The 13,421-nt window shown below is 53.5% G+C and overlaps 1 protein-coding gene across 4 annotated transcripts in view; it reads left to right on the top strand.

Annotated features, from left to right (window-relative positions):
• Positions 1-13,421, top strand: part of TBC1D22A (TBC1 domain family member 22A) — a 316,566-nt gene that overhangs the window by 276,615 nt on the left and 26,530 nt on the right. For all 4 annotated transcript variants that reach the window (XM_057557200.1, XM_057557199.1, XM_057557201.1 and 1 more), the window contains one exon: positions 7,390-7,485. In XM_057557200.1, the coding sequence (XP_057413183.1) occupies positions 7,390-7,485 (96 nt within the window). The remainder of the gene's footprint in view (positions 1-7,389; positions 7,486-13,421) is intronic.

Below are 13,421 nucleotides of genomic sequence, written 5' to 3'. Positions count from 1 at the left end.
CATTTCAGAGTACTGAGTAGAGTTCCCTGTGCTGTACAGTAGGTTCTTATTAGTTACCTAAATTTTAAAAAGTCTTAAGTATACAGAAAGTGTAGCTAATAATCCAGTGAATGCCTGTGTACTAACTACACAGCTCTGTCAAATCTGGCAGTTCGTTTTTCATTTTTGTTTCAGATCATTTATTACTGATTTAAAAATTAAATTTCACATTTGTCATTGAAGCTTCCTTCCTTATTCTCCAGAGGTGACCACTACGTTGAAATCGGTTTTTATAATTTCTAAACATGCTTTTTTTCATTTTCACCACATACATATATATCTATAAACAATATTTATGATCTTGATGATATTCTGAAACTTTCTATAAACGGCATCACACTTAAATATTCTTTTGTGACCTGCTTCTTGTGTTCAACTTTATATTTTAATGCTTATTCATGTTGATGGATGTAGCTGTATTTCATTTATTTTCACTCTTTATAGCTTCACACTGTATGAATATGTTATAATTTATCCAATCTCCTGCTGAAAGACATGTGAGTTGTTTCTAAGTTTTTTGCAGTTACAAACAGCGCTCAATCCTAACGTTCTTGTACGTGTCTCCTTATACCCTGGTGTAGGAGATGCTCTGTTTAGGACAGGACTTTTCTGGGTTACAGCATGCAAACATCTCGATATTACCAGGCTCTTCACAGCAGTTGCATCCCCCCACCCCTCCGCCCAGCATGCGCAGAATTCCTTTCCGCCCACATCCTCTCCTATACTCTGCAGTCCTCACAATTTCTAGGCTTTGCCCATTTGAAAAACAAGAACTGACATCTTTCTTTTACCTGTCTTGCTCTGCACCTCCCTGGTTACCAGTGAGTATGGGCAGCTTTTCCTATCTTTACTGACCACTCGAGGTCTGTTCACATCCTTGGCCCATTTTTTTAATTAGGTAGTTTGTCTTTTTCTTATTGATTCTTAGGAGGATTAAAAAATATGTGTGTATGTGTGTGTGTGTATATATGTATATATACACACACATACACACATATATATACTGGATACTGGATACAGTCCTTTGTCAGTCATACATGCACTGCAGATATCCTTTGCTAGTCTGCGCCTTATACATTTACCTTAATTATAGTGCCTTTGTCAAACATAAGTTTTAAATTTTTGTGTTGTCAAATTTACTGATTTTTTAAAAAATTGATGCCTGTGCTCTTAAGGTTTTGCCTTTGCAGGTTGCTTTGTAATCCACCTTGAATTGGGGCTTACGTATGGCATGAGGTAGGGACCTAATTTTACTTTCTCCATATGGATAGCCAGTTATTTCAGTATCATTTATCAAATAATCCATCCTTCCCCAGCTGGTCTGCCTACCCTGTCTGCCAAAGACAAATACCCACATTACCACGGGCCTGTGCCTGGGGTCTCTGCTCCCCTGGCCCACCTGTCCTAGGCCCAGATCACATGGTCTTCATCAGTCTCACAAAATGTCTTGAGAGTGGATGTAAATCTTCCCCTTATCTGTCCATCTGTGGGCTTGTCTTGCTATTCTTGGCCCTTTGCTCTTCAACATCAACCTTAGAATATGCTTCATGTTCCACAAAAAAACATGGTTGGAATTTTTATTAGAAATACCTTGATTTATAAATTATAATGGAAGGCAATTGACATCTTTCCAGGTTTGAAATTTTTGTCCATTAACCTGGTGTATCTTCCTGTTTATTAGGTTTTCTTTGATGTCTTTCAGAGAACTTGAGCATCTCTCCCACAGCTGTCTTGCACTTATTTGGTGTGATGCATTCTTGGGTGCTTCCACCTCTCCCCCAGGGGAAATCCTACAGGGATGGGCCCCACACACCCAAAGGCTGCCCACCTGCCTGCGGTCCTGGCCTGTCAGGGTGTCCTTTCCTCTCCTCTGTCTGCCCTGGGAGGGGCTCTGAGTGCCGGGGGTCCCCTGCGGTGACGTGGGCATCCATCATCCTGCGGCCTTCTTTTTGGAGCGGGGTTTGGGTTTGCTAGACACAGTTGACTGCAGGTAATAAAAGTCTTAAGACCTGAGATTTCAGATGTCTGATCCGACTGGAATGGGATTGGGGCGTTTAAATGGTCATTTTCAAGTGCATCTGGGGTCTTATGTGAATTGTCTTTTCCTCAGCTGGAGAGATGATTTTGTGATTTTTAAAAATGGCGTTTGTTATAGGACCAGTGTTCCTCCTTGACCCCCAGAATTCCCCGGCCTCAGAATCCCGAGGGTGAGCATTTTAGGAGGAGACTCTGCTAACAGGCTTGCTCTTCAGAGGTGATGGGCCGCCACGAAGGCAGAAGGGCTGCTTGTCGTCCTGGTGTACCGCGGAGTGGCCTTTCCAGCTCTCTGGCCTTTCCTTCCCAAGTTGTCTGGAGCCTGGGGAGGTGGGAGATAAGGATTTGCAGCCTGGGCCCTGTGCGGTGGCGGCCGGACGGCCTCGACTGGAGGGTCAGGCACGTCCCTAGAGCCTGCTCTGAAATGGCCGCAGCACGTGCTTCCCAGGGGGTCGGCGCCGCGGTCAGCCAGCACTGGCCCCTGCCCAGGGGGCTTCCCGAAGGCTCATCCTCTTCCCTTGGAGAGCTCTCTGTGTGCTCGCCGTCTCCCCCCTGGGCTTGTTTGGAAACGGCCGGTCCACGTGGCTGATCTTGCACTGGTCGGGAAGGTCCTGATTGCACGTGCCAGATCCCAAAGACGATGGAGACCCCCGTCCTGAGTGGGCACGGGTGGTGGGCCCTGCGACGTGTGGGCGTCCGCTGCGGAGAGCCTGCCTCCTAGGCTCGTCCCACCCGGGCAGCCGACGGTGGTGTTTATTGTCAAGGTTAAGCTTCATTAGAGCAGAAGCCCAGTTTCCATTAGGATATGAAATTTTTATTTATTAAATTGCTATTTTAATATAATTTTCCAAGTCATCGAAGACAAATAATCCACTTAAGCGAAGCTGTAAAACTCCATTTTCCCCGAACGCTGTGTTCCCGTGAACGCGTGGCTTATGCCGCACTCCGCTCGCCAGCCGGGGGTACCTTATGCGGACGCAGGATTCACAGCCCAACCTCCTGAATTCCGAGTGAGGATGGGTCCCAGGGCTGGCCTGAGGCTGACCTCTGCACTCCCTGGTTAAATAAAGGTTGTTAAGCAAATTAAGAGGCCCCTCCATCACAGGATACAGCGAAGGCTGCTGGTGTATTTTTCAAAAACGTGACTGCGAAGGAAGAGAGACTCTCGTATAGCAGAAATCTCGAGAAAATGTAAATCGAGAGAGAGAAGGGAGCAGCATCCAAGCAGGCCTTCACCCAGGGGCACCTGCCAATTAATTTCCAGGGCCTTCTGCCTGGTTGTAATGAGCCTCAGGCAGGAGACAAACCTGGAGCCTGTCCAGGGACTGAACAGGTGCTGCTGGTCGCCTTTCTTGGCCTTGGCCATGGAAGTTAAGGAAAAAGGAAGGAAAACACCTCCCTTTGGAATATCTAACCGCAGTCCTGAATTCACATGAGTTTGGAGTCCCAATTCGTATTACTTGTCTTAGAAAATTTCAAGCTGAAAATTTAGTTGAAAGTAGTCTTGGGATAATAGTGCCTTTAGGCTCTGGCAGAAGCAAGCACAAAAGTTTTTTTTCCCCAAAGAAAACCATTTTTGATACACGCTTCAAAGAATTCCAACAGATAGAAGTTCCAAGGAACATGTCGACGAAAAATTAATAGTCAGTCTAAGAAAGAAATGGAGAATTTTATTCGAGCCAACCTGAGGATAATAACCTGGGAGACAGTCTTTCAGAAAGCTCTGAGGACTATTCCTCCCGTTAGAAGTTAAAGCACAGTTACATACATTTTCGAGAGAGGGAGTAATACTCCATCAAATGATGTATTGACGGTTTACATAGTCCAGATCTGCACGTACAAGGCGAGTAGTAGGTCATCCTGACCCCTTACAGGATTAAGAAATGTTGTCTCCTAGGGAGTTACCTTGCTGGCGGCAGGAGAAAGTTGCTCTCTGTGACGGAGCAGGCATGCCCGTGTCCTTTGGGAGGTCTGGTTCATGTGTAGCGTAGGTGCACAGTGCACGCTAAAGAGGGGTAGTGGCCCAGACTGGCAGAGAGAATTTTATGTTAAAACATTTTTTGTCCTGCCTTAAAAATAATTTTATTTCATCAAACATAAGCTCCAAGAGGGGGAAAATCACTAAAGTACAAGGAAGCAGGCCACTAAGAGCAAGACTCAGCAGAGAAAACGAGCTACAAGAAAGACACCTACAAAGACTACAGACTTTAAAGTTATCTGAGAAGTGCTAGAAAATAAGTTTAACATGTTTGAAGTGATAAAAAGGAACATAGTGAATGAGAAAGAAGGAGGAAAGGGAAACTCATAATTTACAAAGCAGGTCTGAGAAAAGAAGCAAGTTTCAAATTTAATAGGTGAGTTAAATAGGAATTGTGATACAGTTGAAGAGATGACTAGTAAATTGGAGGAAAGATTTGAAGAAGGTAATTCTCCCAGACAGACAAAGAGATGGAACATATAAAAAGAGAGGTTAAGTGAAATGGAGAGCAGAGTGAGAAGACCCTCACACCTGCCTAACCTGGGTTCTGAGAAAATGCAGAGAATGGCAGGGGGCAGATGGATGTTTGATAGGAGATAATGGATGACAGTTTTCCAAAACTGATGAAAGCAACCCATTCTCAGGATATCTCTAGCAGAATAAACATTATACGGAAAATGCAAAACATCCAAGACAAAGAGGGTATCTCAAAAGCAGCCAGAAAGAAAAGTTTGATTTCCTACAAGGGAATGACAAATAGATTGATAGCATTAAACACTGGAGGCCAAAAGATGTCATTTTTAACATCTTTAAAAGTAATAACCAACAGTTCTATCTTTCAAGAATGAGAATGAAGTAAAGACATTTTTAAGACGACAACTGAAAGGGTTTACTGCCAAAAGACCTCTCATTAGAGGATCTTCTAAAGGTTGCATTTCAAGAAGGATAATGATTTTAGAAGAAATGTCTAGATGCTGCAAATGCAGCAGAGGTTCAAAGAAAAATAGAATATTATGAGCAACCTTGAAAACTTAGGTGGCAAGTTCCTACAAAAAGAAAAGTTTTCAAAAATTTAAAAAAGTCTGAAGTGTTTTATAATCATATGGAAATTGAATCAGGAATACCCACCTTTCCACAAAGAAGACATCATGCCCAGCCCATTTCTAGCCACCTTTCGAAGGACAGATGTCCCAGTCTCGTACGGACTCTGAGAAGAGAGGAGGAGGAGGAAAGAGACAAACACAACCTTCATGATTAAAGTAGACAAGGATGGTTCTAGAAGGGAACATGAGAGGCCAGTTTTCTGTAAGTGTGAGAGCAGAAATCCTAAATGAAAGATCAGCAAACAGGGCCCAGCTGTGATTAAAAAATATAATGTACTGTGACCAAATTGAGTTTACCGGGAATGCAAGGTTGGTTCAACATTAAAGAAACTCTGATACTAATGTAATTCACCACATTCACAGATTAAAGGAAAACAATCTTATTGTCTCAGTTGATTCAGGAAAAGCATCTGATGAAATTCTGTAACCATCCATAAGAACTCTAGTAAATTAGGAATAGGAGGGCACTGTCCTAACCTGCTACGCGTTATCTACACAGAGTTCTAGTGCAAAACAGCTTGCTTCTCCGGCTCGAAATGTGCAAAGCAGCGGTCAGGAAGCAGAAGGCAAGGATACCGCCACACTGCGGCACTTCTGCTCAGCATGCCGATGCCATTTCAGCCAGCACAGGGCGGTGAGATGCAGAAGCACACTCCCATCTCTGGCTTTTCTCCTCGGCGCCCTCTAACACTCCAGGCAGTGTCACCTGCCAGTGACCTCCGTGTGGCTAAACCCAGTGGTCAGTCATCTCCCCGGGCTTGTGTCACCTGACCCTCTGGCAGCACCTCACACTCTCCTGTGACGCCTCCCATCTCCCTGCTCATTCCCGCCAGGCCCTCAGTGTAAACTTGTGGCCTGGACCGTGGGGCCATCCCCTTGCACTTGTAACAGGGAAGAGCCAATTCTGATTACATGTTGCATCTGTTTCTTTTACTTTAACCTTTGTTTTCCGCTGCTTTTGTTCACTGAAAGGATACTGTCTCTACATAATGGCCTGCCTCGGGGAACCCTGCCCCCTGAATGTTAAACCAAAGTGCCTTTGTTCAGGGAAACATCCAAACCCTGTTCCACCTGTGGATGGCTGGCTACAAGAAAGAAGAAATCAATACATCCCCTCCCTGAGGCTGGCCATTATTCCAGGTGATATTTGCAAAAACTTAGGGCCTTTTCACTTTACTTCTCATCTCCATCCCCTCTCTGTGCTATAAAAGAAACTGGCATCCAAACCCCCGATAAGGTGGTTTTACAAAGACACTAGTCTGCCATCTCCTCTGTCTGCTGGCTTTCCAAAGAAAGTCACATTCCCTGCCTCAACACCTCGTCTCCGATGTATTGGCCTGTCGTGCGGCGAGCAGAGCCAGCTTGGACTCGGTAACGCACCCTGGACGCATCTGTCCCACTGCCTGCCTGACGGCTCCACTCGGATGCCTAGCAGGTGTGTGTCCACAGGACAGACTCACAACCTTCCCATCAACACACTTTCTCCTGCACCCTTTCCCGCAAACCTCTCCTCCTCTTAGGAAACGGCGGCTTCCTCTTTGCGCTTGTTCAGGCCAAGGATGTTGGTATTATCCTTGGTTCCTCTTTCTCTCCTGCCCCATAGGTCCCACATTCGTCAGCCTATTTTGTTGGCTCAACCGTCAAACCATCTAGCATCTGACCTCTTTTCACAGCTGTGCTGAACCCCTTGTCCCGACTCACTAACAAGTTGGGATTTTACGATTTCCATGGTCTCCTATCCCATCTCCCTGGGTCTGCCTCTCCCCACCCTGCCTGCTGCCAGGTCTGTCCTGGCAGCGCGGGGAGCAGCGAGGAGGGGTGCAGGTGACCACTCGGGGGGCACGCAGCTGTCCCCACGCTTCCGGTCAGCGTCGTTTCCGGGCAGTGCCGGGCCGGACGCCTGCTCTGCTGTTGCCTTTCGTTCGGGGCTGAGTGATCGGCCTGTGTGGGGAAAACGGGCCCCTTCTCACGGGGTGCATAGAATGGGGGCCCCTCGGACTGGCCTTTTATCGTTGCTGCCCATCATCCGTGCAAGAAAGCAAGCGAGCACCCGGTCGCCGGGCACATCCGCTGTGTCCCGCTGCCCGATGAGAGAGAAAATCGTCCTTATTTTAATGAGATGAGGATTACAAACGAAGGCCTTGAGTAAAAAAGCGAGCAAGCTGGCCCGGCTCCGTGTTCCCGGCCGGCCTGTCTGGGCTGCACGCTGACCTTCTCGGCTATTCTCTCTTGCAGTCGGAACCCGAGGGCTTCGCGCATTTCCACTTGTACGTGTGTGCTGCTTTTCTCGTGAGATGGAGGAAAGAAATACTGGAAGAAAGAGATTTTCAAGTAAGTAAATGCCTTTTCAGAAGAACCCGAGTGTGATTTCCTGCTGGGAGGGAGGTATATTAGATTTAGTTCACAGGGTTATTTGTGGAGGAGCTTGGAGACGGGCTGCCTGTGGTCACCGCTGACCTGCCGCCTGAGACTCCACGGCCGAGGGCACAGATCACATGGGGCCTGGGCTCTGCCGACACTGGTCTTATTAAACGTGCTGTCATGGACTCCAGGAGATACCCCCTGAGCCGGCCGGTGTGTGTCCTCAGCAGAATGGCCAGGGGGCTCCTGGGAGCCTCCTGGGAGCCTCGTGACAGCTGTGGGGAGTGGGGCATTAGGGAAGGGGCTGGCCGCGTGATCAGATGGCCTGGCTGCCCGGCACTTGGTAGCTGTGTGACCCAGGGGTGGTTGCTTAGCCTCTCTGAGCCACGTTTCCTCAGCGGTTCAGTGGGAGAGCTACACCCGCCCCCATCCATCAGAGGCTCTGTGCTCGACCCAGGGGCTCGAGGTGGGCCGAGCCCCCACCCCGTCCCCGCCCCCAGGTGTGCCTTGTGCGGTGGTACTGTGTGCGGTGTTGACCCCTGGGAGAGCGGGCCGCCTGGGCTGCAGTGAGGAGACACCAGCGGAGGGGACCAGGGACCAGGCTCTGCCCCTCACTGGCTGGGGGTCACTCTCTGGCTGCTTCACCTCCTCGAGCCCCTCATCTTTCAGGTGAGGGGACAGGGAAGGAGGCCCTGTTGTCCCAGGCCACAGTGTGGTGACACTGGGCAGCTCGCTTGGCCCGTGGTCCCTCAGCTCCCGTACTTGTCAGACGCTCTGAGGACCCTGCGCCACCCGCCGAGGGCCGTGGGGAGCTACCCCGCCCTGCCGCAGCGCCCGGGGGCTTTCCATCTCGGCCACCAGGAGACGGTGGACAGGGAGGGCCTCTGCCTGGGCCAGCAGAGCCCAGCGCCCAGCCTGCCCCGCCCCGAGGTGCTAGATGGGGAGACCTGGTCCCTTTTCTCATCCCGGTTCCTGCCCTTGCTGTCAGCACGGGCCTGGCCGTGCCCGCGGGTGCCGCGCTGCGGGGGCCTGGCTCCAGGGCGGCCTTCGCCCCCGCCCTGCCTCTTCTCACCTCCGGTCGCTGTCTGTGAACTGGGGAGAAGGCAGCCTCCTGCCCTGCCCCCTTGGGCTCATGGGAGGCCTGCGGTCCCCCGGGTCACTCTGTGTCGGGCACGTGGAGGTTCCGAGAGAGCCCGGCACCGGCCTGCGTCGCCGAGTGCGGGGGGGTGACCGCAGGCGGCCGACGGGGCCCCCCGAGGGCCCGCTGTCCATGGAGGTGCGGGAGAGCCCGTAGGCCGGCCGGGCCGTTGGTTGGAAGGGAGAAGGGCCCCGCCTCCCTGGTGACCAGGGTCAGCGTCCACGCCTGCACCCGGCCAGCTCTCACCTGGACGACAGGTGATGCAGGTGCCCGAGTCCCCCAGGCTGACGGTGTCTCAGGTGTCGCTGCCTCAGTTACGCTGGGGCTTCTCTGGTTGGGGAAGCGGTTCCGGGAGGCCCCAGCCAGACATCACTGCCCTCGCAGGGCCCGCACCTGGTGGGGGGCGGTGGTTCGGAAAGAGTGTAGGGGGTGCGCTGAGCCCAAGGCTCGTCATTGTCCCAGGAGCCGCTTGTGACCCCCACCGCTGGGCGGCCCCTGAGCCTCGCGTGCCCGAGAAATGGCCCTTGCCCGCTGGCGTGAGTCCCGGCTGGGGACAGGGACCTGAAGCTGGTAGTGACCTCGTGCAAAGGGTCTTGCCCTCCGTTTCTTCCTCCTGCTCTGCAAACAGGGACGGTGCTGCCAGGGTCCAGGGCCACTAGGAGCAGCCCTGGACGCCAGGGTCCCTGAGCTGGGTGGGAGGAGGTGCCCACGGGCAGGCGGTGCTGGGCCGGCTCTGGCCCTTCCTGGGCCGCCCCGCTTGGCCTTCCTGTCTTCCCGGCCCACGCACAGGAGCCCGTGGAGGGCTGCCCAGGGCTCTGCAGTGTGGCCGCCCCACCTGCCGTGGCTGCGTCCCTGGTGGCCTTGGAAGACGTGAAGACGAGCCCCTTGCCCCTCGCTCTCGTGTTGCTGTCTGACCAGAGACGCTGCCCTGTTGTAACTGGAGAGCGCTACTGGGTGGCTGGTTAGAACGCTTTGCTGGCCTCCTCAGGGCCCTGCTCGCTTAACTCGAGGTTCACCGAGGCCGGGGGACAAGCACAGCGCAGCAGCCGGTGCACCAGAACTCGGAGGAGCCGTGAGGTCGATTCTCCCCCAAACTCAGGATGGACTCAGGCCTGGGTGTCATGGGGTTGGATGCAGGGCGTGTTGTGAACACACTGCGTTGTGGGGAATGGAACTGAATGGGAAAGTAAACAAGAAGAGAAAACAAATAAATAAAGCACCTTTGGAGCCCTGGTGGGCACGGGGCAATTGCGTGTGCAATTGTGGCACCTTAGGAGCATGATTCTGTGTGCACGGAAGACAGCTTGAGGGTCCAACAGTGGGACACCCATGGAAAAGGCTTGAAGGGCCCTCGCTCTGCAGAATCGTGATTTGCCCCTGGGGAAGTGGCACACTGCCGTGTCATCTCCGTGGGAGCAGTCATTTCCTGAGGGGCGTCTTCAGGAGAAGGACGGAGGCCTCCTAGTTCAGCACGCCCAGCGGTGTGGGTGCTTTTGGCGGGAGGGCATGGGCTTGGCTCCCTGCGTCCAGTTCCCAAAAGCCTCGTGAAGTCGGGGTCCTGCCTCTTCTCGTGTGCTTCGGCTTCTGAGCCCTGCCCAGGCCTGCGCAGGGCTCTGGTTGCGTCCAGTTCTGCGGACCTCCGAGAGGGTTGCTGGGTCACCTGGTTGGAGGGAGGCACCTCCCGGAGCGGATGATCACTCCTGCCCTGAGGTCTGGTGCCCCAGGGACCTTGTACTTTTCCCCGAGGATTCGCTGTCCCCCGGGCAGACCTTGTGCCATCCGTCCTGCAGGTGACGGGTCCCCAGCTCTGCCCGAATGCAGCCCGCAGGCGCTGCACCCTGGGTGTCCGGAGCCGGCCTCCTCCCCCAGCCCCCTGTCCTCACCCCGCCAGCCACGGAGGTCCCCGCCTCAGCGCCCGCAGCCTGATTCTCCCCGGCTGCCTTTTTCTAACCAGATTCTGTAGGGCCTGTGGGGGAAGGAGCCCCCCGTGCCCAGTCTGTGTCCCCTGGCGGTGCGGCTGGCACGCTGACCTGGTCCCTGCCCTCTGTGGGGTGCCCCACGGTAAGAACTTGGGGCCCAGAGAGGGTGAGCGACCAAGACCCCCCACTGCCCCTCTCGCGTGCACGTGGCTGAAGATGCCTTTGAAGGGCTGGGCTCAGGTCCTGAACCAGAGCTGCCACGTGCCCCTGATTGCTCCTCCTCTCCGACGGGGATGCAGGTGAGCTGGGGGTGCTGGCCTTACCGGGCTCTTTGGCTGATTCATAAGGGCAGCTTATAAAACAGTTGGTAACGAGCGACCCTAGAAAATCATTCTAGTTTATCCCCCCAAAGTCTGAGCTGCTTAGTTTGTCCTGGTGTCCCAGGACATCGGGGGTCTGACAGCCCCCGTGCGGCCCCCCTGGTCCTCATTCACAGCCCGCAGAGCCTGGTTCACCCTGGCCCTGCTGCTTGGTGGGGAGGGCAGCACCCAGGGGGGATCACTCCTACCCCACTGCCTCCCGGGGGTGTGACCCGGCAGCGTGGGTGCAGAGGTGCTTTGTGACATCGAAGTTTCTCCCCTCGTAGGAGCTGGCATCGTGCTTCTGGATTTAGAAGAGGCCAAGTCCCTTAGATGCAAAAGAGGCAGCAGCATGCAGTGCTTTGTTTTTCAGAGTAGACAAAGCAATTAATTTATGGTGAACAGAGCGTGGAACTTCCAGTGAAATCAGGGACCTTCTCTGCGGGGACCTCGGGAGCTCAGAGGTCTGTAAATATTTCTGAGAAGGTAATCGGCTGCTGCATATATGTTGATGAACGACGAGCCTCACGGGGAGAAACGGCTTCCCGTGCGTGCGTGGTGGCCGCCAGCCCCGGGAGGCTGTGAGCCCCGGTGAGGCCGGGTGTAGGGCCCCGCCTGGAAACCCCAGCCGGTCCACGGGGGGGGTGCTCAGTGTGTTAGTGGTGGCCGCCATGCCCCGCACCCCTGGCGGTGGGGCCTCCTCTCGCACAGGCCCTTCCCCTTGTCTCCTTCGATCGCAGGTTGCCGCTCGGCGGGGACCAGGTGGGGACAGGCAGGGGCAGCGCCCAGGGGGAGGCGTCTGTCTGCTCTGGTGTCCCCTCAGGCCCTCCCTCTGCGCCGGGCCCTGTGCTGTCTGTCACGAGACTCCGTTTCCACGCACGAGGGGCTGGGCTGGCTGGGGGTGTAGTGAGCGGGGACAGCAGGGCGCTGTGTATTGTGAGGCCAGGGGTCAGGTGCGGGAGCAGGTTGGGGCGCTAGATCCAGGGACCCGGATCTGGAGCGGATCAGGTACCGGCCTGCGCTGCAAGGGAAGTGAGTCAGTGAGGCTGGGGCTGAGCGTGCGGGCTCAGGGTGTGCATGGTGATCGGGAGAGGAGCCCGAGAGGGCACGAGGGAGCCAGGGGTGGGAACGGGACCCGTGCAGTAGGAGGCGGGGCCGTAAGGCTGGAGGAGGAGCCCTAAGGGGGCGGGGGCGGGCCTGGGGGGGAGGTGGGGGGCGCGGAGGGGTGGGTAGATGGACACGCCCACAGGGTGTGAGGCACGTGGAACCCAGAGGGACGGGTGGGCAGCCCGCGCAGACTCGGGGGCAGCGAGGTTGGCGGTCTTCCCGTGGACTTCGAGGGGGAAGCAGCCACAGTGCGCAGCGCGGCCCGCGGCTCGGAGGTGCCTCTGCTGTTAGACGTTGTCTGGCAGAGGCTCTGGGGCGTTGGACGCGGAGGTCCACGTCTCACTTTGTCAAAGTCTCCCTCTGTCTGCAGGTTAAGCCTGAGTCTAAAACTTTACAAACAGAAAGACGTCGCGTGGAGCAGCGGCAGGAGGAGACGCATCTGTGTTTAAGAGTTCGTGGAGCATTTACAAAATTAATCATCTGATCTAGACCATAAAAATTGTCAAGTTCCGAAAAACCGGAATAATACGGACCGCACTTGCTGAGCATAATCCTTTAAAACTAGATAATAAAGTTAAACCTGAGTAATCAAGCGTTTGGAAATGAGAGAGCCCTCTTCAAAATACGTGGGTCAAGATGAAAGTGATCCTGTAATTATAGAGTAAATTTAAAAACACATGGGACCTTATAGACTCCTCTTTACTGTCTGTAAAGTTCACATTTGCAGTTCTTGGTCCCCTTCTTCTATCAGTGAACCTCAATCAGCCCCATCACAGAATACTCAAAACGCCCTAATAATTGGTGACCTGCAAAGGGAAAAAAACAAACGTGTGGGGTGTGGCCTGTGCTGGGCTTGTAAACAAATTCATGGGCGAAATGCTTTTTATTATTTAAAAACATTTTTTTAAAAAGCCTAGTAACTCTTTAACTGAAGAAGTTAGAGATGGAAAAGTCAAGTTGGCTTATGATACAAGGCAGTGAAGGGACCAATGATAAAGTAAATGGATGGCTTAGGAAGTGGGTTGATGAGTGGCTCCTCACGCCCTCCCCGCCCGAGCCCCGCAGAGCCCGCCTCCCTCCAGGAGCTGATGGAAGCCCAGGCCCAAGGTTTTTACTGGGGCAGGTGGCGGAGGCACCCTCTGCCCACCAAAATTCCAGATCCCGGAAGGACAGCCAGTGCCCACCGTGCATCCTGTGGTTGGTGCAGGCAGTCTTGGCAGGCTGGCCCCGGAGACACAGCTCCAGCTTGCAGGAGCCAAGCTCCAGATGCCAGCCAGGGGCAGCCTTGCAGCCAGGCCCCCCAAGGTCAGGGCAGCTGTGTGCACTCCTCCCCGCTCACTGTTGTTGTAACATCCTAGCAGTAAACCGGCGGCATCAAGGCAC

Source organism: Balaenoptera acutorostrata, chromosome 11 (genome assembly GCF_949987535.1).
Source record: "Balaenoptera acutorostrata chromosome 11, mBalAcu1.1, whole genome shotgun sequence".
Taxonomy (NCBI): domain Eukaryota; kingdom Metazoa; phylum Chordata; class Mammalia; order Artiodactyla; family Balaenopteridae; genus Balaenoptera; species Balaenoptera acutorostrata.
This window is presented reverse-complemented; position numbering and strand designations above follow the sequence as displayed.